At 46.5% G+C, this 22,291-nt stretch overlaps 1 protein-coding gene across 4 annotated transcripts in view; it reads left to right on the top strand.

Moving 5' to 3' along the window:
* The window catches only part of nfatc3a (nuclear factor of activated T cells 3a), a 76,395-nt gene that overhangs the window by 41,710 nt on the left and 12,394 nt on the right, over window positions 1-22,291 (top strand). For 3 of the 4 annotated variants that reach the window (XM_029767900.1, XM_029767903.1, XM_029767902.1), the window contains exons 4-9: window positions 7,513-7,712; window positions 8,326-8,522; window positions 8,667-8,807; window positions 18,594-18,649; window positions 18,851-18,977; window positions 21,011-22,195. In XM_029767900.1, coding sequence (XP_029623760.1) covers window positions 7,513-7,712; window positions 8,326-8,522; window positions 8,667-8,807; window positions 18,594-18,649; window positions 18,851-18,977; window positions 21,011-22,195 — 1,906 coding nt within the window. The remainder of the gene's footprint in view (window positions 1-7,512; window positions 7,713-8,325; window positions 8,523-8,666; window positions 8,808-18,593; window positions 18,650-18,850; window positions 18,978-21,010; window positions 22,196-22,291) is intronic. The other variant, XM_029767901.1, reaches the window with a different exon arrangement.

Raw genomic sequence — 22,291 nt, 5'->3', positions numbered from 1 at the left:
TGCACTATGTAGGGAAAAGGGTGGCTTTTGGGACGCAGACCTATATCCAGCAGCAGCAGTGCGGTGTGTGTCAGACATGTGACTGGTATTAATGTCAGCAGGTTTAATATGACTACTGACTGACGTGATCCATCAGATCTTATTGACCAGCTGGTCCCAGAGGATTTGAGGAGGTTAAGAAAGTGCAGAGACCACCCTCCCGTGGTATTTCACACCAACCATGGATTTGGTGGGGGATGTGAGGTGAGGAATGTGAAACAAGCAGGCAGAGGGTGCGTGTTTGGGTCTCTGTCTCTGTGTGTGTGTGTGTCTGCGTGTGTGTGTGTCTGCATGTGTCTACTCTGCCCGTGTCTACATGTGTGTGTGTCTACTCTGCCTGTGTCTACATGTGTGTGTGTCTACTCTGCCTGTGTCTACATGTGTGTGTGTGTCTGCGTGTGTCTACTCTGCCTGTGTCTACGTGTGTGTGTGTGTGTGTGTGTGTGTGTGTCTACTCTGCCTGTGTCTACATGTGTGTGTGTCTACTCTGCCTGTGTCTACATGTGTGTGTGTCTACTCTGCCTGTGTCTACATGTGTGTGTGTGTGTCTGCGTGTGTCTACTCTGCCTGTGTCTACGTGTGTGTGTGTGTGTCTACTCTGCCTGTGTCTACATGTGTGTGTGTCTACTCTGCCCGTGTCTACGTGTGTGTGTGTCTACTCTGCCCGTGTCTACGTGTGTGTGTCTACTCTGCCCGTGTCTGTGTGTGTGTGTCTGCGTGTGTCTACTCTGCCTGTGTCTACATGTGTGTGTCTACTCTGCCTGTGTCTACATGTGTGTGTGTGTCTGCGTGTGTCTACTCTGCCTGTGTCTACGTGTGTGTGTGTCTGCGTGTGTCTACTCTGCCTGTGTCTACATGTGTGTGTGTCTACTCTGCCCGTGTCTCTGTGTGTGTGTGTGTCTACTCTGCCCGTGTCTACATGTGTGTGTGTGTCTGCATGTGTCTACTCTGCCTGTGTCTACATGTGTGTGTGTCTACTCTGCCCGTGTCTACATGTGTGTGTGTGTCTGCGTGTGTCTACTCTGCCTGTGTCTACGTGTGTGTGTGTGTGTCTGCGTGTGTCTACTCTGCCTGTGTCTACATGTGTGTGTGTCTACTCTGCCCGTGTCTGTGTGTGTGTCTACTCTGCCCGTGTCTACGTGTGTGTGTGTCTACTCTGCCCGTGTCTGTGTGTGTGTGTGTCTGCGTGTGTCTACTCTGCCTGTGTCTACATGTGTGTGTGTCTACTCTGCCTGTGTCTACATGTGTGTGTGTGTCTGCGTGTGTCTACTCTGCCTGTGTCTACGTGTGTGTGTGTGTGTGTGTGTCTGCGTGTGTCTACTCTGCCTGTGTCTACATGTGTGTGTGTCTACTCTGCCCGTGTCTGTGTGTGTGTGTGTGTCTACTCTGCCCGTGTCTACATGTGTGTGTGTGTGTCTGCATGTGTCTACTCTGCCTGTGTCTACATGTGTGTGTGTCTACTCTGCCCGTGTCTACATGTGTGTGTGTGTCTGCGTGTGTCTACTCTGCCTGTGTCTACGTGTGTGTGTGTGTGTCTGCGTGTGTCTACTCTGCCCGTGTCTGTGTGTGTGTGTTTGTCTACTCTGCCCGTGTCTACGTGTGTGTGTGTCTACTCTGCCCGTGTCTGTGTGTGTGTCTACTCTGCCCGTGTCTACGTGTGTGTGTGTCTACTCTGCCCGTGTCTGTGTGTGTGTGTGTCTGCGTGTGTCTACTCTGCCTGTGTCTACATGTGTGTGTGTCTACTCTGCCTGTGTCTACATGTGTGTGTGTGTCTGCGTGTGTCTACTCTGCCTGTGTCTACGTGTGTGTGTGTGTGTGTGTGTGTCTGCGTGTGTCTACTCTGCCTGTGTCTACATGTGTGTGTGTCTACTCTGCCCGTGTCTGTGTGTGTGTGTGTCTACTCTGCCCGTGTCTACATGTGTGTGTGTGTCTGCATGTGTCTACTCTGCCTGTGTCTACATGTGTGTGTGTCTACTCTGCCCGTGTCTACATGTGTGTGTGTGTCTGCGTGTGTCTACTCTGCCTGTGTCTACGTGTGTGTGTGTGTGTCTGCGTGTGTCTACTCTGCCCGTGTCTGTGTGTGTGTGTTTGTCTACTCTGCCCGTGTCTACGTGTGTGTGTGTCTACTCTGCCCGTGTCTGTGTGTGTGTGTGTGTGTGTCTGCGTGTGTCTACTCTGCCCGTGTCTACATGTGTGTGTGTGTGTGTGTGTGTCTGCATGTGTCTACTCTGCCTGTGTCTACGTGTGTGTGTGTGTGTGTGTCTGCATGTGTCTACTCTGCCTGTGTCTACGTGTGTGTGTGTGTGTGTCTACATGTGTCTACTCTGCCTGTGTCTACATGTGTGTGTGTGTGTCTGCGTGTGTCTACTCTGCCTGTGTCTACGTGTGTGTGTGTCAGCATGTGTCTACTCTGCCTGTGTCTACATGTGTGTCTGCGTGTGTCTACTTTGCCTGTGTCTACGTGTGTGTGTGTCTGCGTGTGTCTACTTTGCCTGTGTCTACGTGTGTGTGTGTCTGCGTGTGTCTACTTTGCCTGTGTCTACGTGTGTGTGTATGTGTCTACATGTGTCTACTCTGCCTGTGTGTACATGTGTGTCTGCGTGTGTCTACTTTGCCTGTGTCTACGTGTGTGTGTGTGTGTCTACTCTTGCCCGTGTCTACGTGTGTGTCTGCATGTGTCTACTCTGCCTGTCTACATGTGTGTGTCTGCGTGTGTCTACTCTGCCTGTGTCTACGTGTGTGTGTGTCTGCGTGCGTCTACTCTGCCTGTGTCTACGTGTGTGTGTCTGCGTGCGTCTACTCTGCCTGTGTCTACGTGTGTGTGTGTCTACTCTGCCTGTGTCTACATGTCTGTGTGTGTCTACTCTGCCTGTGTCTACGTGTGTGTGTCTGTGTGTGTCTGTGTGTGTCTACTCTGCCTGTGTCTACGTGTGTGTGTCTGTGTGTGTCTACTCTGCCTGTGTCTACGTGTGTGTGTGTGTGTGTGTGTCTGCATGTGTCTACTCTACCTGTGTCTACGTGTGTGTGTGTCTGTATTTTTTGCTTATTTGCCCTTTTTGCTTATTTTCCCTAGTGTTATGTTTACATAACACTACGTATTACAGTATTTGGCCCAGAACATAGCCTTGCTATGATGTTGGGACTGAAAAACGGAAATTGCAAAGAAAATAGTTATTTTGGAAGTAGTTTTAAATGTCAGAGGTTGCTAAATTAGCCATCTCTGTCTTCTATTTCTGTTCTGTTTAACCGTGTGGTGTTGACCCACTGGGAGTGCTGAAGCAGGGCTTTTTCTACTCTACAGTCAGGCCCTAATCAGTTTTACCTGCCGTATTATTTCATTTGGAGCAGCCTACATCTGCTGAGTGTGTTTGATAACATGACGGCTCGCTACCAGACCTGGGCCTCGTGTTATAGACTCTAGAGACTGAGAGAGGCCTTGGTGTAGTAGGTCTTTACAGAAACTTCTACACCAGACCTGGGCCTCGTGTTATAGACTCTAGAGACTGAGAGAGGCCTTGGTGTAGTAGGTCTTTACAGAAACTTCTACACCAGACCTGGGCCTCGTGTTATAGACTCTAGAGACTGAGAGAGGACTTGGTGTAGTAGGTCTTTACAGAAACTTCTACTCCAGGATGAACTGCACGTGTTCAAAGTATTTTATGTGATCAGAGTATTTGGTTTAGAGACGCGAAAAGCACCTCAGTACGAAACATGGTTTCACAAAACAATAACAATACTTGATTTCTGACCACGTTTTGTGCTGTAGTGCTCTTCACATCCTTTCCTCTGTCTCTCTCTTTCTCCCCCCCCCCCCCCCCCCCCCCCCCCCCGCGCACTCACAGTTTCACACCCACACAGAAACATAAAGTCGCTATATTCTGTCTGGAACACACATGGTGTGCTGTGAACTGTGAATAAACATTACAACGCCACACACTCACAGATTTACACGCACACACACTCGCAGATTTACACTCAGTCAGTCAGTCAGTCAGTCAGTCAGTCAGTCAGTCAGTCAGTACTCACTTCCATAGTCCGCTTCCCATATCTATACTAGTAATAACAGACCGTAAAGCACCTCATAAAACCATGCCTAATGACTTTGAGCTTTTTGAAAGTAGAATTAAGGTTTTGTTTACGATCACAGGTAATTGTAATGATAATTATCACTAGTTAGCTATTAGATGTATTTCATGTTGATGGGGTTCTCTAGGGATTGAGGATGACCCCATAATAGGGGGATATTATACAGGAAGTAATGTTGATTGTATAAACAACTTTCAGCACATCTAAATATATTCAATTGCCAAAATGAAGAAAAGCTTTTTTGACATTTGGAGTTGCAGTCAGTCTGCACATCCATTGTCTCAGAGATTCGTTGCACTCTATTTCTTATGAGACTTTACCTTTCTGCTAGTCTCACCTGGTACCCTACAAAGACCTGTAGGGACAATATTAGTGACTCCCACTATAAAGAGTAGTCCTGTAGGACAACATTAATACCACTATAACAGCTGTGTTTCTGTATTCAGGTCGGGTTAAATCAATGCTACTTCTCCTATTTGCAGATCTAAGAGACCATTATAGTGCACCTCTCTTCCTCTTTAAAAGCTCTGAAGGACTAATCCATTACTAGGCTGGACTGTTCACCAACCCTGTCCACTCAGCTGGGTGCCCATGTGTTGTGGATGCCACAGGCCCTATCCCTGACTCTGGCCTTGTTTCGACGGGCGAAATGGCACCACCTCTGAGGCTGATCGCCCGAAGTGTGTGTGTGTGTGTGTGTCACAGCGTGAGACAAGGATGTGACCTCGCATGCTTCGCCCCAGCCGCCCAAAAGCTTCTTAGCGTAGTCAGTGCAGGGTCAGGGAGGAGTCAGATTGTCTCCTAGATATCAGCCTGTAGACCGTAGGTTCAACAGGAGCAGGCTTAGAGGGTACACACACTTCCAAGACGTCCAGCTAGGAATGACTTTAGGGGGCTTTCCCTGTCCCTTTAAGTTCTATCCTAAGCCTGTGTCTGCCCCTCTGCCAGGTGCTCTTGACTTAACCACCAGGTACCATTGTTCTAATGCATGCAATATCAAAATGCTTTGGTTTTTGTTCATTAAAGCAGTGGCTGCATTTGATTAGTAAGCACCCAGTATTTCAGCATGAACAATGCGTTGTGGAACTGGAAGTTCTAACTGAGACAAATTGTCCAGTACCACATCAACCTGAATTGGAAGTAGGCCTACTGCTCAGCTGTAATGTGTCTGCCGTGTGTTGAAAGGTTAAGAATCAAGAATGAAGTCCAAATGGAACAGAACAGGTCTAATCACCCATAGTCTAAAGGTCTCCATGTGTTGCTGGTGCTTTCCTAGATGTGCCTGCCTGTATAAATAGGTGGAGCTGCAAAGCAGAGAGGAGAGTGACCTAACCTGGTTGAGTTGAGCCTGGCAGGGCTGCAGTGGGCAGCTGCTGGGCCTGCTTTTAATTTTTTTTGTCAGCTACCCTGAAGATGAATTAACCAGCCAGACCAGACCAGCCGGGCCTTGTAACCTGTAACTAGGCCTATGAGGAGCCAGGTCATCATAAACCCTGCCCCCTTTCTCTCTCTCTCTCTCTCTCTCACTCACACACACACACACACACACACACACACACACACACACACACACACACACACAAACACACAGAGGTCAGGGAGAGGGGGTGGGTTAGGGTTCACTGAGTAAACAAAGCCCCTGACCAGCATCGTATTGCAGACTGTGTGTTCCGGCTACCTCACCTCCCTACCCCTATTCAGAACACTGAGGCTTTATGCTGATTAGAACCCTCCTCCTGTCTTCAGTGTTATAGTAGTAGAGGTCTTTACCACTCTGTATGATACCCAGGGGACTCGTCTTCTCTCAAAGACCACTAAACATAACACATCGTTTCCACTGACTCTGTCTGACCCCAACAGGCCCCCATACCTCTATTCTGACCCCGCTAGGTCCCATCTATGTGTTTTAGTCAGAGAGAAAATAGTCACACACCACCACAGTCAAGCTTTCAGTTGGAGCTGGAAAGGAAAAGGATGTCCAATAATTGGTTTCAGAGAAAGTAAATATTTTAAAACCTAGCTGCATGTGATTTTTGGTGGTTGGTGTTTTTCTCAGGTACACTTGTTTCCATCCAGACCATCATTTCGCTGTTTTGGCTGCTGTTGCTCTGTGGACCAACTGCATAATGACAACTCCCACCCTCAAACCCCCCTCCTTTCTTTTCTCTATTTTTCTCCTTCCACACCTAACCTTTTTCTCTCTTTCCCCAAACGGTAACACCGGTGTGTGTGTGTGACGCAGGGTGGGGAGCAGGGGTAACCCTCCAGCTGCGGTGGAGCCAGGGGTTGGATGTGGCTTGGCTGGGCCGGGGAGGTGGGTACGGGGCAGGTGGTGGGTGGAAGTGGTGGTGGAGGGGGTGCCATCCTGCCGTCACGGCCCCTGCCAAGCACAACATTCCTAACAGTAGTGGGATTGTGTTGTCGGTGTTTTCTCTGTCCCTCTGAGGAGAGAATGAAGGGGAGGGCCTCTCACCTGCATGGCAGGCTGGTGGCCATTTTGGCTCCTGAAAGAGCCAAGAAGGAGAGAGCAGCTGCATAGGCTGCCCAGGGCTCAGGCCAAGCTGGCACTGGCACCACAGCTGGATCAGGGTCATGGGCGTTGGTTGGCAATTTCACTGACAGGTTTATTCTAGAACCCAAAACCGCAGCTTCACCAATAAAAGGTTCTTTAAAAGGTGCACGATAGACCACACAGAATGAGTTGAAGATCATATCCTTGGTGACTTGTTTTTCCAAGTTTGCACTCCATTCAGTAAAGTTGTAGCCATTTTGTTTCCGGTACTGTGGTGCACCAAAGAATGTCTTTCAAGATAGATTTTTTTTTGTTCACTCCCTTTCCATTTCCATGGTCTTTCTCCTTTCTCTCTCGTGTTTTGAAAACGTGTCTCCTCGTTTTTTGCTTGGTCTTTTTGGGTAGCTCCGACCTGTTGGGGGTTTGTCTCGGAAATTACTGGGCTAAGGTCTGAGATGGTGGTTCCTCTGCAGAAGGGATTTTGGAGGTAATTGTGCACATGCTGGTTGGGATCCCTGTTAAAACAGAGAGTAGACAAAGGGGAAAATGATGAGGGTCTTTAGTTCGAGGAGGAGAACGTGTTTGTGTGTGTGTGTGTGTGTTGACCTGCTTGGAGGCCAAGTAGAGGGATCCAGATGAATCTCCAGAGATCCTGCCAGAAATTCCTGACTGACTGGGGGTTTTCACTTGAACGTTTGAAGCTGACATTTAGGCTAGACTCCCTCCAGAAAAGAGAGAAATGGGCATTGGGAAGTAAAGGAAATGTGCAGATTGTCCTGGAAGTGCGATGCTCATATGGACTCTATCTACATACTAATGTTTTTTTTCTGATTTTCTTTCTCCCCCCTTCCCTCCGTATCTCTGCCTTGTCTCAGCTGATGGGCTACAACGAGAAGCCTGTCAACCTACAGATGTTCATCGGCACGGCAGACGACCGCTACCTCAGACCTCACGCCTTCTACCAGGTGCATCGGATCACTGGGAAAACGGTGGCCACCGCCAGCCAGGAGATCATCATCTCCAGCACCAAAGTTCTCGAGATTCCTCTGCTTCCCGAAAACAATATGTCTGCCAGGTGGGTGTCATGGTCGCTCAAGGATTACATTACTCAGTTGAATTATGAGCACTACCTCCTAGCACAGAGGAAGACCTTGAAAGTGTAAAAATAACCGTTTATGATCAAACAGGATCGGAATATCCACAGACAGACACACATACATACATGCATACATACATACATGCATACATACATGCATACATACATGCATACATACATGCATACATACATACATACATACATACATACACACAGGAGGAATTTTATTTGTCTTAATTCATACCAACAGGAGGGTTAAGTTCAGTAGGAAAATATGAGAATTTCCCACCAAGCAGAATATGCTTTCAATACACTTTATTCCCTTATTTATGGATCTACATTAACCACAGTATATATTTAGTCTTTTATTTCGAAGGCTCTGGTTTTCCAAGCTGTTTTGTCTTAGATTTGGTGTTTCCCCTCATAGCTGTAGCATTAATAAATCATATTTACTGCATTTACACTTTGTAATTTGACTCAGATGGATATTTTTTCACAATATGATGGCAAAGGTTTATTATGGAATTCATTCAGCCTTTCATTCAGCCTAATGAATTGCTTAATTGATACCCAATCGGGGGGTGTTGCTTAGCTCCCCTCCCTATCTCTCTTGCAGTATTGACTGTGCTGGCATCCTGAAGCTGCGGAACTCAGACATTGAGCTGCGGAAGGGGGAGACTGATATCGGGCGGAAGAACACGCGTGTGCGAGTGGTGTTTCGTGTTCACATTCCCCAGCCCAATGGGAAGGTTCTCTCTCTACAGGCTGCATCCATCCCCGTGGAGTGTTGTGAGTGTCCAGATACACACATACACACACTCAGCCCTTTTCTCTCTCTTTACCCCCCCCACTCATCTCTTTTTCTCTGTCTCTTTCTATCTTTCTCATATGTACATTGCTGCCTATGTAAACCCCTCTCCTCTAACCTCCCAGCCCAGCGTTCGGCCCAGGAGCTTCCCCAGGTAGAGAAGGCCAGTCTGACCGGCTGTCTGGTCAGCGGGGGAGAGGAGATGGTCATCACAGGATCCAACTTCTTCCCCGAATCAAAGGTCATGTTCCTGGAGAAGGGCCCTGGTAAGAGACTTGTACACACAGCGTCTCACACACAGGGGGGAAATCCTTAGGGACATCCTTGCTAAGGAATGTGATTGTTTTTCTTGATTTTTTGTATTATATTGTGTTTGACTTTATTTTGTAAACTGTGTATACAGTATGCAGGGCTCCCTTGTAAAAGGGATGTTGGTCTCTATGGTGTCTCCCTTTTAAAATAAAATAGTGTTGACCCACCAGCTGACTCTTAATTCACATGGTCGAACAGTCCAACGGATCAGGAGAGATTATTTTTAGATTGTCCTCTTGCTACAATGGTCTTATATCAGATACAGCTGAAGTGGGAAGTTTACATACACCTAGGTTGGAGTCATTAAAACTCGTTTTTCAACCACTCCACAAATCGGAAGTCTGTTAGGACATCTACTTTGTGTATGACACAAGTCATTTTTCCAACAATTGTCTACAGACAGATTATTTCACTTGTAATTCACTGTATCACAATTCCAGTGGGTCAGAACTGTACATACACTAAGTTGACTGTGCCTTTAAACAGCTTGATGTCATGGCCTTAGAAGCTTCTGATGGGCTAATTAACATCATTTGAGTGAATTGGAGGTTTACCTGTGTATGTATTTCAAGGCCTACCTTCAAACTCAGTGCCTCTTTGCTTGACATCATGGGCAAATCAAAATAAATCAGCCAAGACCTCAGAAAAAACATTGTAGACCTCCACAAGTCTGATTCATCCTTGGGAGCAATTTCCAAATGCCTGAAGGTACCACGTTCATCTGTACAAACAATAGTACGCAAGTATAAACACCATGGGACCACGCAGCTGTCATACCACTCAGGAAGGAGACGTGTTCTGTCTCCTAGAGATGAATGTACTTCGGTGTGAAAAGTGCAAATCAATCCCAGAACAACAGCAAAGGACCTTGTGAAGGAAACAGGTACAAAAGTATCTATATCCACAGTAAAACGAGTCCTATATCAACATAACCTGAAAGGCTGCTCTGTACTTTTTGGAGAAATGTCCTCTGGTCTGATGAATCAAAAATAGAACTGTTTGGCCATAATGACCATGGTTATGTTTGGAGGAAAAAGGGAGAGGCTTGCAAGCCGAAGAACACCATCCCAACCATTGAAGCACGGGGGTGGCAGCATCATGTTGTGGGGGTGCTTTGCTGCAGGAGGGACTGGTGCACTTCACAAAATAGATGGCATCATGAGGAAGGACAATTATGTGGATATATTAAAGAAACATCTCAAGACATCAGTCAGGAAGTTAAAGCTTGGTCGCAAATGGGTCTTCCAAATGGAAAATGACACCAAGCATACTTCCAAAGTTGTGGCAAAATGGCTTAAGGTCAACAAAGTCAAGGTATTGGAGTGGCCATCACAAAGCCCTGACCTCAATCCCATAGAAAATGAGTGGGCAGAAATGAAAAAGCGTACGCGAGCAAGGACGCCTACAAGCCTGACTCAGTTACACCAGCTCTGTCAGGAGGAATGGGCCAAAATTCACCCAACTTATTGTGGGAAGCTTGTGGAAGGCTACTCAAAATGTTTGACCCAAGTTAAACAATTTAAAGGCAATGCTACCAAATACTAATTGAGTGTATGTAAACGTCTGACACACTGGGAATGTGATGAAAGAAATAAAAGCTGAAATAAATCATTCTCTCTACTATTATTCTGACATTTCAAATTCTTAAAATAAAGTGGTGATCCTAACTGACCTAAGATAGGGAATTTTTACTAGGATTAAATGTCAGGAATTGAGTTTAAATATATTTGGCTAAGGTTTATGTAAACTTCCGACTCCAAGTGTATATAATACTATTTGGTTAATACAAATTAAACAGCTTAGAATATCCACAGTAGCAAATTCTCTGTAGTTTGGATCCAGTGAGTTGACCCAAGATCTGGGTTGCTTTAGGTACTGTACCTCCAGCTTAACTAAAATCAAATCGAAAATCAAATCAAAATGTATTGGTCACATACACATGGTTAGCAGATGCTAATGCGAGTGTAGCGAAATGCTTGTGCTTCTAGTTCCGACCATGCAGTAATATCTAACAAGTAATCTAACAATTTCACAACAACTACCTTATATACACAAGTGTAAAGGAATGAATAAGAATATGTACATATAAATATATGGATGAGTGATGGCCGAACGGCATAGGCAAGATGCAGTAGATGGTATAGAGTACAGTATATACATATGAGATGAGTAATGTAGGGTATGTAAACATTATATGAAGTGGCATTGTTTAAAGTGGCTAGTGATACATTTATTACATACAATTTTTAATTATTAAAGTGGCTAGAGATTACGTCAGTATGTTGGCAGCAGCCACTCAATGTTAGTGATGGCTGTTTAACAGTCTGATGGCCTTGAGATAGAAGCTGTATTTCAGTCTCTCAGTCCCAGCTTTGATGCACCTGTACTGACCTCGCCTTCTGGATGATAGCGGGGTGAACAGGCAGTGGCTCGGGTGGTTGTTGTCCTTGATGATCTTTTTGGCCTTCCTGTGACATCGGGTGGTGTAGGTGTCCTGGAGGGCAGGTAGCTTGACCCTGGTGATGCGTTGTGCAGACCTCACTAACCTCTGGAGAGCCTTACTGTTGTGGGCGGAGCAGTTGCTGTACCAGGCGGTGATACAACCCGACAAAATGCTCGCGACTGTGCATCTGTAAAAGTTTGAGTGTTTTTGGTGACAAACCAAATTTCTTCAGCCTCCTGAGGTTGAAGAGGCACTGTTGCAACAACGTAACTATTGTTGTGTAGAAAACAGCAGGAGTGTAAGGACCCTTCTCAACATACTCTAGATAGAACGTCACCATCACCAATCACCTCTTGCAACACAGAGTTCAAACAGGTTCCAATAGCTGATTTACTGACTGCGGAGGAAGAGTCAGACCCAACTAGATAGAAACACCTGGAAAAAGAACAGTCCTATGCCTCCTACAGCCCTGGGGTGCGTTCCACACCATGCTGCTATCCCGCCCACTAGCACTGCTCTACTATTTAAATCTCTTTTCTGTCATCCATGGAATGTTACTACAAGAGTTCTGAGTTATAATACACACATAGCTCAAGAGCAAAAGACACTAAAAATGGATCTCAATCTCTTTTTCTGATCGTTTCTGTCCATCCCAAGAGAAAGATGGGTAGCATATCTGGCTACCGACTGATACACAGGTTATCACACACTCACACAGTACAGTCTACTGCTTACACCTGGCTCCTCAGTCTCTCTCTAGTCCTTATCAGTGTTAATATTTAGCCCTGCCCTGACCTGTTTAGTGTATTAAACTTAAGAAGAGAGAGTCTCTGAGTGTGGTCAGTCCTTCTGCTCATACTGTACCTCTTCATTAATCGCTTGGGTTGAACTTAGCTTACTACAACCCACTATTTAGACTCTCCCTCCTCTAACTCTTTCAATAATAAAACACAAGTATGGGCGGGTTCCAGGATGGAAACTGTGAAAGGGTGACAGCATTCTGTGAACCAGTCCCTGCCTGCCCACCATAGCTTTGTGAAAGAGGCCAAACTGAATCAAGTTCAAACACGGAGGAGAGTCAAGGGTGCTGTTACTTATTGACTAAGATACATTATTTTGAGAAATTGAGTGGAAACCTTTTACCCTAGGAGTGGAGAGTTTACCCTAAGAGTGGAGTGGAGGAAACTTGGGCCCTGCAAAAATGATGTGTGTCATCATGGGGGAAAGAGAGCGATAATGATGATCTGGTTTGTGTAAATTGTCCCTCATCAAGGCTAATCCAGATGCTTATTGCAGAACATGCCTGATTGGAGGGAGCGGATGGAGGGATGGAATAAAGAGAGGAGAGTAAGAGAGTAGTAATGACAGAGTTTTCCACCTCCTCCTTCCATAAACAGAGTACAACAGTGGAATCACGTTGAGCGTGAAAGACACGTTTATTGTGGTTAGTTAGTTAATGTATAGTCACTGTTTCCTGTGGGGGGTAGGGTGGGGACTTCATTCGGGGGTTGGTGGATGGGAACTTCATGCGGGGGGTAGGGTGGGGACTTCATGCGGGGGTTAGGGTGAGGACTTCATGTGGGGGGTAGGATAGGGTCTTCCTGGGGGGGTAGGGTGGGGTCTTCATGTGGGGGGTAGGATGGTGTCTTCCTGCGGGGGGTAGGATGGGGTCTTCCTGGGGGGGTAGGGTGGGGTCTTCATGTGGGGGGTAGGATGGGGTCTTCCTGGGGGGGTAGGATGGGGTCTTCCTGGGGCATACATACAAATAAATGCGGTGGTGGCGCGCCGCTCCTAAATGCACAGAGGAGAGGAGGGTTGGGTAACAGGGATCCCTATCTCCAGGCACCAGTTGATAACAAGTACTACATTATGGTTTATGGAATCTCTACTGGACTCACTATGGTTTATGGAATCTCAACTGGACTCGCTATGGTTTATGGAATCTCTACTGGACTCTCTATGGTTTATGGAAGCTCTACTGGACTCTCTATGGTTTATGGAAGCTCTACTGGACTCTCTATGGTTTATGGAAGCTCTACTGGACTCTCTACGGTTTATGGAAGCTCTACTGGACTCTCTACGGTTTATGGAAGCTCTGCTGGACTCTCTACGGTTTATGGAATCTCTACTGGACTCTCTACGGTTTATGGAATCTCTACTGGACTCTCTACGGTTTATGGAATCTCTACTGGACTCTCTAAGGTTTATGGAATCTCTACTGGACTCTCTACGGTTTATGGAATCTCTACTGGACTCTCAACGGTTTATGGAATCTCTACTGGACTCTCTACGGTTTATGGAATCTCTACTGGACTCTCTACGGTTTATGGAATCTCTACTGGACTCTCTAGGGTTTATGGAATCTCTACTGGACTCTCTAGGGTTTATGGAATCTCTACTGGACTCTCTAGGGTTTATGGAATCTCTACTGGACTCTATGGTTTATGGAATCTCTACTGGACTCTATGGTTTATGGAATCTCTACTGAACTCTATGGTTTATGGAATCTCTACTGGACTCTATGGTTTATGGAATCTCTACTGGACTCTATGGTTTATGGAATCTCTACTGGACTCTCTATGGTTTCTGGAATCTCCTGGACTCTCTATGGTTTGTGGAATCTCCTGGACTCTCTATGGTTTGTGGAATCTCCTGGACTCTCTATGGTTTATGGAATCTCTACTGGACTCTATGGTTTATGGAATCTCTACTGGACTCTATGGTTTGTGGAATCTCCTGGACTCTATGGTTTATGGAATCTCTACTGGACTCTCTATGGTTTATGGAATCTCGAGGTATTTTAGTGAGTTGGTTGTGTGTGTCCATCCAGTTTACCAGTTCTTTGTGGGCTTCAGTTAGTTATGTCAATGGACTGGACTGCACTGCAGATAGGGGAGGAGGGAGAGGGGTAGTTGAAGAAGGGGAGCCATAATGATGCAGGCAGGCGAACTCTGGTCCATCTGGCTACAGCAGGTCTGTCAGTGTGAGGTCTGGTCTTTGGCTCGTTCGCTCATCACCTCCTAATGCTAGGAAAAGCAGAAAGGTCCTTTCCCTCTGTCCAGATGAAACGGGATCACATCCATTGGCTTCATGCTGACTTCTATCACTTTATTACCTGCTCTGGGGGAAGGAGGGAGGGAGCAGTTTGGCTCAGAGGGAGGGGAATATGAAAAATGCATTATTATTATTCTGAGGGAAAAAAATATTATTTGACCAGAGTGAACCTCATCAAACAGAGGAAAGGGACCCCTAGATTGAATGACTGACTATACTGACTGACTCTACTGACAGACTATTTTGGCCTACTGACTACTGGCTTACTGACTGTACTGGCTTACTGACTGACTGTACTGTACTGACTATACTGGCTTACTGACTGACTCTACTGTACTGTACTGACTCTACTGGCTTACTGACTACTGGCTTACTGACTGTACTGGCTTACTGACTGACTTTACTGTACTGACTATACTGGCTTACTGGCTCTACTGGCTTACTGACTGACTGTACTCTACTGACTCTACTGACTCTACTGGCTTACTGACTGACTACTGTACTGACTATACTGGCTTACTGGCTCTACTGGCTTACTGACTGACTACTTTACTGGCTTACTGACTCAACTGGCTTACTGACTGACTGTACTGTACTGACTATACTGGCTTACTGACTGACTCTACTGTACTGACTCTACTGGCTTACTGACTACTGTACTGACTATACTGGCATACTGACTACTGACTGACTGTACTGTACTGGCTTACTGACTGACTGTACTGTAATGACTATACTGGCCTACTGACTCTACTGTCTTACTGACTGACTGTACTGTACTGGTTCTACTGGCTTACTGACTGACTGTACTGTAATGACTATACTGGCTTACTGGCTCTACTGTATTTACTGACTACTGACTGACTCTACTGACTGACTACTGTACTGACTACTGGCTCTACTGTACTTACTGACTGACTCTACTGACTGACTGTACTGTACTGACTACTGGCTCTACTGTACTTACTGACTGACTCTACTGACTGACTACTGTAATGACTACTGTAGGGCCTTGATGAGGGCAGAAGGTGAGGGGAGGATGATGTAAAAAACTGTGGTTGAATTGAAATTGCATTTAACACACCAGGCACCAGTGTTTTTCCTTTCTTCCATACAAAAGGTCTAAAAGCTGCAGTTATTCTAGCTGTCTGAATAGCTTAGCCCTCATTGTTTTGGTAGATATCATAACACATGGACGTGTGTTTTTAACTCTCTGAGAGAGGAGTGTATATAGAACATGTTTTTTCTCTGAAAGGGAGGGGTGGATGGATGTGTTTTCTCTCCGTCGTCGGGTAGGTTCCTGTTGGAGCTTGTTTAGTGGTGGGCGAAGGACGGTGGCAGGACATGTGGGGCCCTCTCCCTCCTCTCTCCTGCCTATTGAATGTCAACATGTGCTGCAGAAATCCACTTAGTATGCTGAAATCAGACAGAGCTAAGGCACCCAAGGTCATTATTCAGTCATTACCAGAAAGCTGACTCAGATACCTAGAGGAGTAGCTAGAGCCCCTCTTTCATGAGAAGAGATGGAACCTCCCAGTAGACATACAATAGCCTAAAGTGGCTTATGTTATAAACCTGTTCTGTTTCATTCTGTGGGACGGTGGAATCTCCACAGACTCTTCTATAGAGCTCAAATGCACCACAGGATTACTGGGGCAAAGACTGTCATCTGCCTCTGTTAGGATGAGATCAAGGGTCTTCCTAACTAAAGTAGTATGTTATCTCTCTGAACAGTTACCAGTTAAGAGGAGATCAGAGTAGGGCCATCTACTATAGATGGCTATTAGAAGGGGAAGTGTTTGGAAAGAAAAGCAGAATACTGTAGATGTACAGGACTTAGCCTATAACTACAGTACAGCTATAAGATCCCATTGTAAAGATGGGGATTCTTTCAGCAGGCATTAGGGCAGATTGTTTTGGGGAGCCCTTTGGTTAAGTGGAGAAGTAACACAGGTGCAGTCAGATGTAATCAGATCCATATGTGACGTTATGAACAGCATGAAACAGCCCCATTTGCAATTGCAAGTTAGCGTGGCATCATGCCATTTAAAAAGAGTTGTACCTACTTACTCTCAACTGTAAGTGACTGCAGTATCAATCTGACCTAGAATACGTGGACAACTACAAATACCTAGGTGTCTGGCTAGACTGTAAGCTCTCCTTCCAGACTCATATCAAACATCTCCAATCCAAAATCAAATCTAGAATCGGCTTTCTATTTCGCAACAAAGCCTCCTTCACTCACGCCGCCAAACTTACCCTAGTAAAACTGACTATCCTACCGATCCTCGACTTCGGCGATGTCATCTACAAAACAGCCTCCAATACTCTACTCAGCAAATTGGATGCAGTCTATCACAGTGCCATTCGTTTTGTTACCAAAGCCCCTTATACCACCCACCACTGCGACCTGTATGCTCTCGTCGGCTGGCCCTCGCTACATATTCGTCGCCAGACCCACTGGCTCCAGGTCATCTAGAGGTCTATGCTAGGTAAAGCTCCGCCTTATCTCAGCTCACTGGTCACGATAACAACACCCAGCCGTAGCACGCACTCCAGCAGGTATATCTCACTGGTCATCCCCAAAGCCAACACCTCCTTTGGCCGCCTTTCCTTCCAGTTCTCTGCTGCCAGTGACTGGAACGAATTGCAAAAATCGCTGAAGCTGGAGACTTACATTTCCCTCACTAACTTTAAACATCAGCTATCTGAGCAGCTAACCGATCGCTGCAGCTGTACATAGTCCATCTGTAAATAGCCCATCCAACTACCTACCTCATCCCCATATTGTTTTTATTTACTTTGCTGCTCTTTTGCACACCAGTATTTCTACTTACACACCATCTGCTCATCTATCACTCCAGTGTTAATCTGCTAAATTGTAATTACTTTGCTACTATGGCCTATTTATTGCCATACCTCCTCATGCCATTTGCACACACTGTATATAGACTTTCTTTTTTCTATTGTGTTATTGACAGTACTCTTGTTTATTCCATGTGTAACTCTGTGTTGTTGTATGTTGTCAAACTGCTTTTCTTTATCTTGGCCAGGTCGCAGTTGTAAATGAGAACTTGTTCTCAACTAGCTTACCTGGTTAAATAAAGGTGAAATAAAAATATAAAAAAAGTAGTTGTGCAGTAGTAGCTGAGTACATTTCTGATTTAGTAGTTGTGATGATCGTGACTTCTCCTTAACTGCAGCAGCCCGTTATAATTCTCTCAACTGTTTTTCTGAATGGCTGGATGCCTAAGATGTCTGGCCAGATCATTAGATCTGTAGGAGGAAAACTGGAAAATAAGAGGATGTTTCCTTTCCTAAGCCAGCCAGAACTCTGGCAGCGCAATGTAGCCTAGCGCATGGTGGACCGACCGGCAGAGGGAGGAGGGAGGCACGGATTTTGAATAAATAGAGTTATTCCACTCGTCTCTCCATAATGTTAACCAGGCAAGACAAATTGCAGGATATTTAGACTTCGATTACTTTTTAATAGCTGTAAAAATACTCTCCACAGAATTTTTGTGTCCATAAAGATGACATCATTGAGATGTTTCTGGTCCCCCAGCCAGAACCAATTGAAATCCCTCTGCTTTCCGAAGATCTTCTGTGGTTCATATTGAGCCATGTCTGCTCGGGCAGAGAGTCTTACACTGACATGATGATCATTAGGAAAATAGACAGTAACCCAGAAGATATATTACACAAGACTTAAAGATGGGTCTGAAATATAGTGCAATGATCATAGATTGTCTTCATAATTAGGTTCTTTGGCTGGAGTGTATTGCATGTCAGGTGCATTGAGCTACTTGACTTATTCAACTCAGCATTACTATATGATCTTTAGATTTAATGGTCTTGGTTTTCTATTTGAAAACTATTTGGCAGATACTATAATTCACTTCCTCCCAGATTCACATTGATATAGGAATTAGTCCAAGAGCTGGCAATTCAATTAGGGGAGGATTTGATGGAGTCCTTTGTGTCAAATTTGTCTGTTGACTCCATCTGTTTTGTGGAGGAGGAGGTGGGTTGACTCTATGCTGAATCCCTTTGGGTGCCATTCCATCATTTATTCAATTAATTCACACATAATTTGAAAAGCAGACAAAGAGCTGAATGCATTGTCTCTCGCCAGGCCCAGACTGGAGTGGGAATGCTGTGATCTTGCCGTCTGTCAAAATGGAGTCCTACAATGTGTTTTACTCATCTGTCATGTCTTCTCCCTCTCTTTTTGTCTTTTTAGATGGAAGACCCCAGTGGGAAGTGGAGGCGAAAATCATCCATGAGAAAAGTCAAGGAGTAAGTAGAACATAAGCTTTCTACACCTCTCTGTAACTTAGCTGTCACAAACATGATGTATATTATTCTGTATCATTAGGCTATATTTTTACAGCTGTTATATTGATGTAGCATTATTCATGAATTATTACTAAAGTATCCTGACTAATGTGAATGTCTGTGAGAAGTGGAAACGTTGACTGTGTTGGTTCCTTCTCCCAGTCGAGCGTCGTAGTCGAGGTCCCTCCCTACCACAGTAAGACCGTGACCTCTGCTGTTCAGGTGCACTTCTATGTGTGTAACGGCAAACGGAAAAGGAGCCAATCACAACGCTTCACTTACCTGTCAGGTAGGAGGATCTACATTCTACACCAATCATAGTGCTTGAATTGCAAGTATTTAGAATCACTGGCGGTTAAGTTCCACTGCAGATGATTAGATATGGCAACACGCGGTGTTTAGCTAACATCTCATCAACCACATTTATATGATGTAGCAATTGTGTCGTATGTGTGACAGTGGGAGTGTTCTAAAGACATACTGGAACAGGATCAAATGGAGTCACGTTGAAACCTGCTTTTCACTCCTCTGTTGACCTCTCAGGGGGACTGACAGAAAGCAGATACAGCCATGGAAAGCAGCAGCACACGCATACAAACATACACACACTGCCGAGGATCCTGCTTTTGGGCTTAGCTAACTAACCCGGTTTTGGAGAGCTTTGAACTTTCCCTCCCAGTTTGCATAGCTGTGGTTAAAGAAGGGGCACCTCCACTAACAGTTACATGTGCACCTGTAAACTGTTCATGTAAAGCACCATGAAACTCTATTGCTGTCTTTTTATGATGTGTATTTGCATTTAAGTTTTAGTATGCAAATCTCTGCTCTCCAGGAACATTTTACTGCACACAGGAATTGTGGGAATTTCAAACGGTGTTGTTTGTCTAAAATGAAATCTCTCCAAGGCTTTTTTTTTTACGTGGATTCTACAGTTTCCTAATGTTTCTCATTAAGTCAAATCCATGCATAGTTACTTGATATTGTTATTGTTTTCCAACAATAACGTCAAACCAACGTTAGTCAAAATGAAAACTGTGTTGGCGGAATATAATGACATGTGAGCAATTTCTGATATCTACCACAGCAGTGTGTGTGCGTGCGTTTAGATGTGTATGTGCCCATCCACCCACTCTCCGTTTGCAGCACGTCGCCCACTCTTCAAGTGCTTCCTGTTTTCCACGCTACCCTACCAGGACAGCCAATTAGAGCACAGCACAGGAAGCCTGCTCTGTCAGTGTAGACGCCACTATTGTTACCACGGACACCGCATGCTTAATTGTGTCATCACCGGCCCACCAATCACACTGTGCTACCTAGTGTGCGTGGGTAGTAGGGCCCTGGCTGGCACGGCGCAGTTTAGGGATGAACTGTGAGAAAAGAGCATCAGTTAACTTCTGAGATCCCTTAAAGAGGATGTCACGATTAGAATGTGTAGGGTTCTCAGTTGTTCCTGGTCAGGTGGTCAAGACAAGAAAAACTTAGTCATTAGGGTTGGCCAAGTATGGATAGGTGCTGTCAGCATAGTCCAGAGGAACACCCTTCTGTCTCTACAATATCGCAGTGTCTTTCCCCTTCAAAACAAAAACATGGAAAAAATAATTCAAAAGCACCATTTAACCCAATCTATCACAGTATCTCTGTCCCTTCCCCCTCAGACACAAGTCTTCCTGGCTGTATTCTCTCAGTAACATGCCTGTCAGAGGGAGGGCCCGGGGAGGTAGTAGGGGTACTAGGGGCTGTGAACTGGTTTGTCCTCCTCCTGGTTTCAGCATGGCTGGAAGGCATTTTGCTTCCCCCCCATACTGTAGTCAACATGATGGCACCCAAACCCAACAACATATGCTCCCTCTCTCTGATTCAGAGCTGAGTCAAAACAAAACCCTGCCCGGTCACAAGCACCAGATTGGGAAATAGGTCACTGATTGGTACACAGCAGAGTTGTGCTGTGTTCTAATCTAGTTAACACATACATTCTGAACTTGGGTGAACCACAATGCTTTGACTTGGTGGATGTTGATTGGGAAGTTAATCCTGAGATTTGGCTATTTGTGGTGTTCCAGAATTTGGTAAAACAAATGAGTACTGCCTTGTGTTTTTCTTTGGAATTCATTATCTGTTGTCATAATCATCACATACGTCACCAAAATATTTATGGCTGCAATGAAAGATTTGAATATATTAATGCTGGTATCATGTGAATGGCAATGTGTTGGTTTCCCATACTGAGTGTCTCTCTCTCTCTGTCTACCGCTCTCTCTCTTTCTCTTTCTCTCTCTCTCTCTGTCTCTGTCTCTCTCTCTCTCTCTCGCTCACTGTCTCCAGTCCTGGTGAAGCAGGAGCACAACAGAGAAGAGATGGAAGGGCCCCCTGCTGTGCCCCCCATGCCTGGTATGTCCATGCCCCTGGCCCATGCTGCCAGCCTGGTCCGCAGTACCCACACCCAGCTGCCTTCCCCTGAGCAGGGCCACCCACCGGACGGCCTTCTGTCCAGCTCTCCCCGGGGCCTGGCTGCGGGCCCCGGCTCCAGCCTCCATACTCTGCAGCCTGCCTGCCCCCTCATGGGCTCCCCCTCCTTCCAGCACCTGCCTCACCTCCAGGGCCGAGGCCTCCACACGCCTGCTGACTGCCACATGACGTTCCATCCGGGCCCAGCCCCTCCCAACAGGCCCTCCTACCAACACCATCCTGTGCAGCAGAGTCACACCCACCCCGGCCACCTAAGCAACCTAAATCCCAACCTGCCCTACAATGGCCAGCCCAGCCTTTCCATGAACATGAACACTGGGGCTCCGCAGGGCTATGAGAGGATGCCTTACCACCAGCAGCAGTCTGACCCCGGGGCCTCCCACCCCCACCCCATGGGGCTGGGTATGGTGTACCACTCCTCCCCATCCACCTCCGCCCAGCAGGCCTCCAGCCCCCACAGCCCCATCTCCACGGCCCCCCACAGCCAGCCCATGACCCACTCCTCCCACTCTGCCCCTCACCTGCTCTCCATGGGCTACCACTGCCCCCCCAACCCTAGCCAGGTGCCCTCGCCCACCCGCCCCAACCACCCCATGGGCCAGCCCTCACCCACCCACCCCAACCATCCGATGCAGCCCTCCCCCCAGCTGCAGAGAGCTATGGGGGGCTACCACCCCACCAGCCAGAGGTCTGCCTCCTGTCCCACTACCTCCAGTGCCCCTCCAGCCCACATGGTTCCCTCGCCCCATTCCGGGCCATCCTCCCCCCAGCTCCACTCCCTGCCCTACCAGTCGCCCACCTCCCCCTCTCCCACCGGCAGCCCTCTGGGCCCCCCAGCACACAGTCCCCAGGCCAGCAGCCCTGTCATGTCCAGCCTGTCCCCAGGCTCGTGCAGCAGCAACCCCGTGCAGCAGCACCCCCTTGCCCCCCAGCAGAGCCCCTTCCCTACAGAGGGGGAGAGTGTGAACATCAAGCAGGAGCCGGAGGAGAGAGAGCCCACCTTCAGATCCATCGGCCTGCAGGACATCACCCTTGACGACGGTAAGACACAGCTCTGTCTATGTCAGCCTCTCCATCTCTCTGTGTGTCTGTACTCACTACACTCTCATTCTCTCTTGATTACAGGGAATTTAAAAG

Source organism: Salmo trutta, chromosome 12, assembly GCF_901001165.1.
Source record: "Salmo trutta chromosome 12, fSalTru1.1, whole genome shotgun sequence".
Taxonomy (NCBI): Eukaryota; Metazoa; Chordata; class Actinopteri; order Salmoniformes; family Salmonidae; genus Salmo; species Salmo trutta.
The sequence above is the reverse complement of the archived record's forward strand: the minus strand, read 5'-3'. Positions and strand labels throughout refer to the sequence as shown.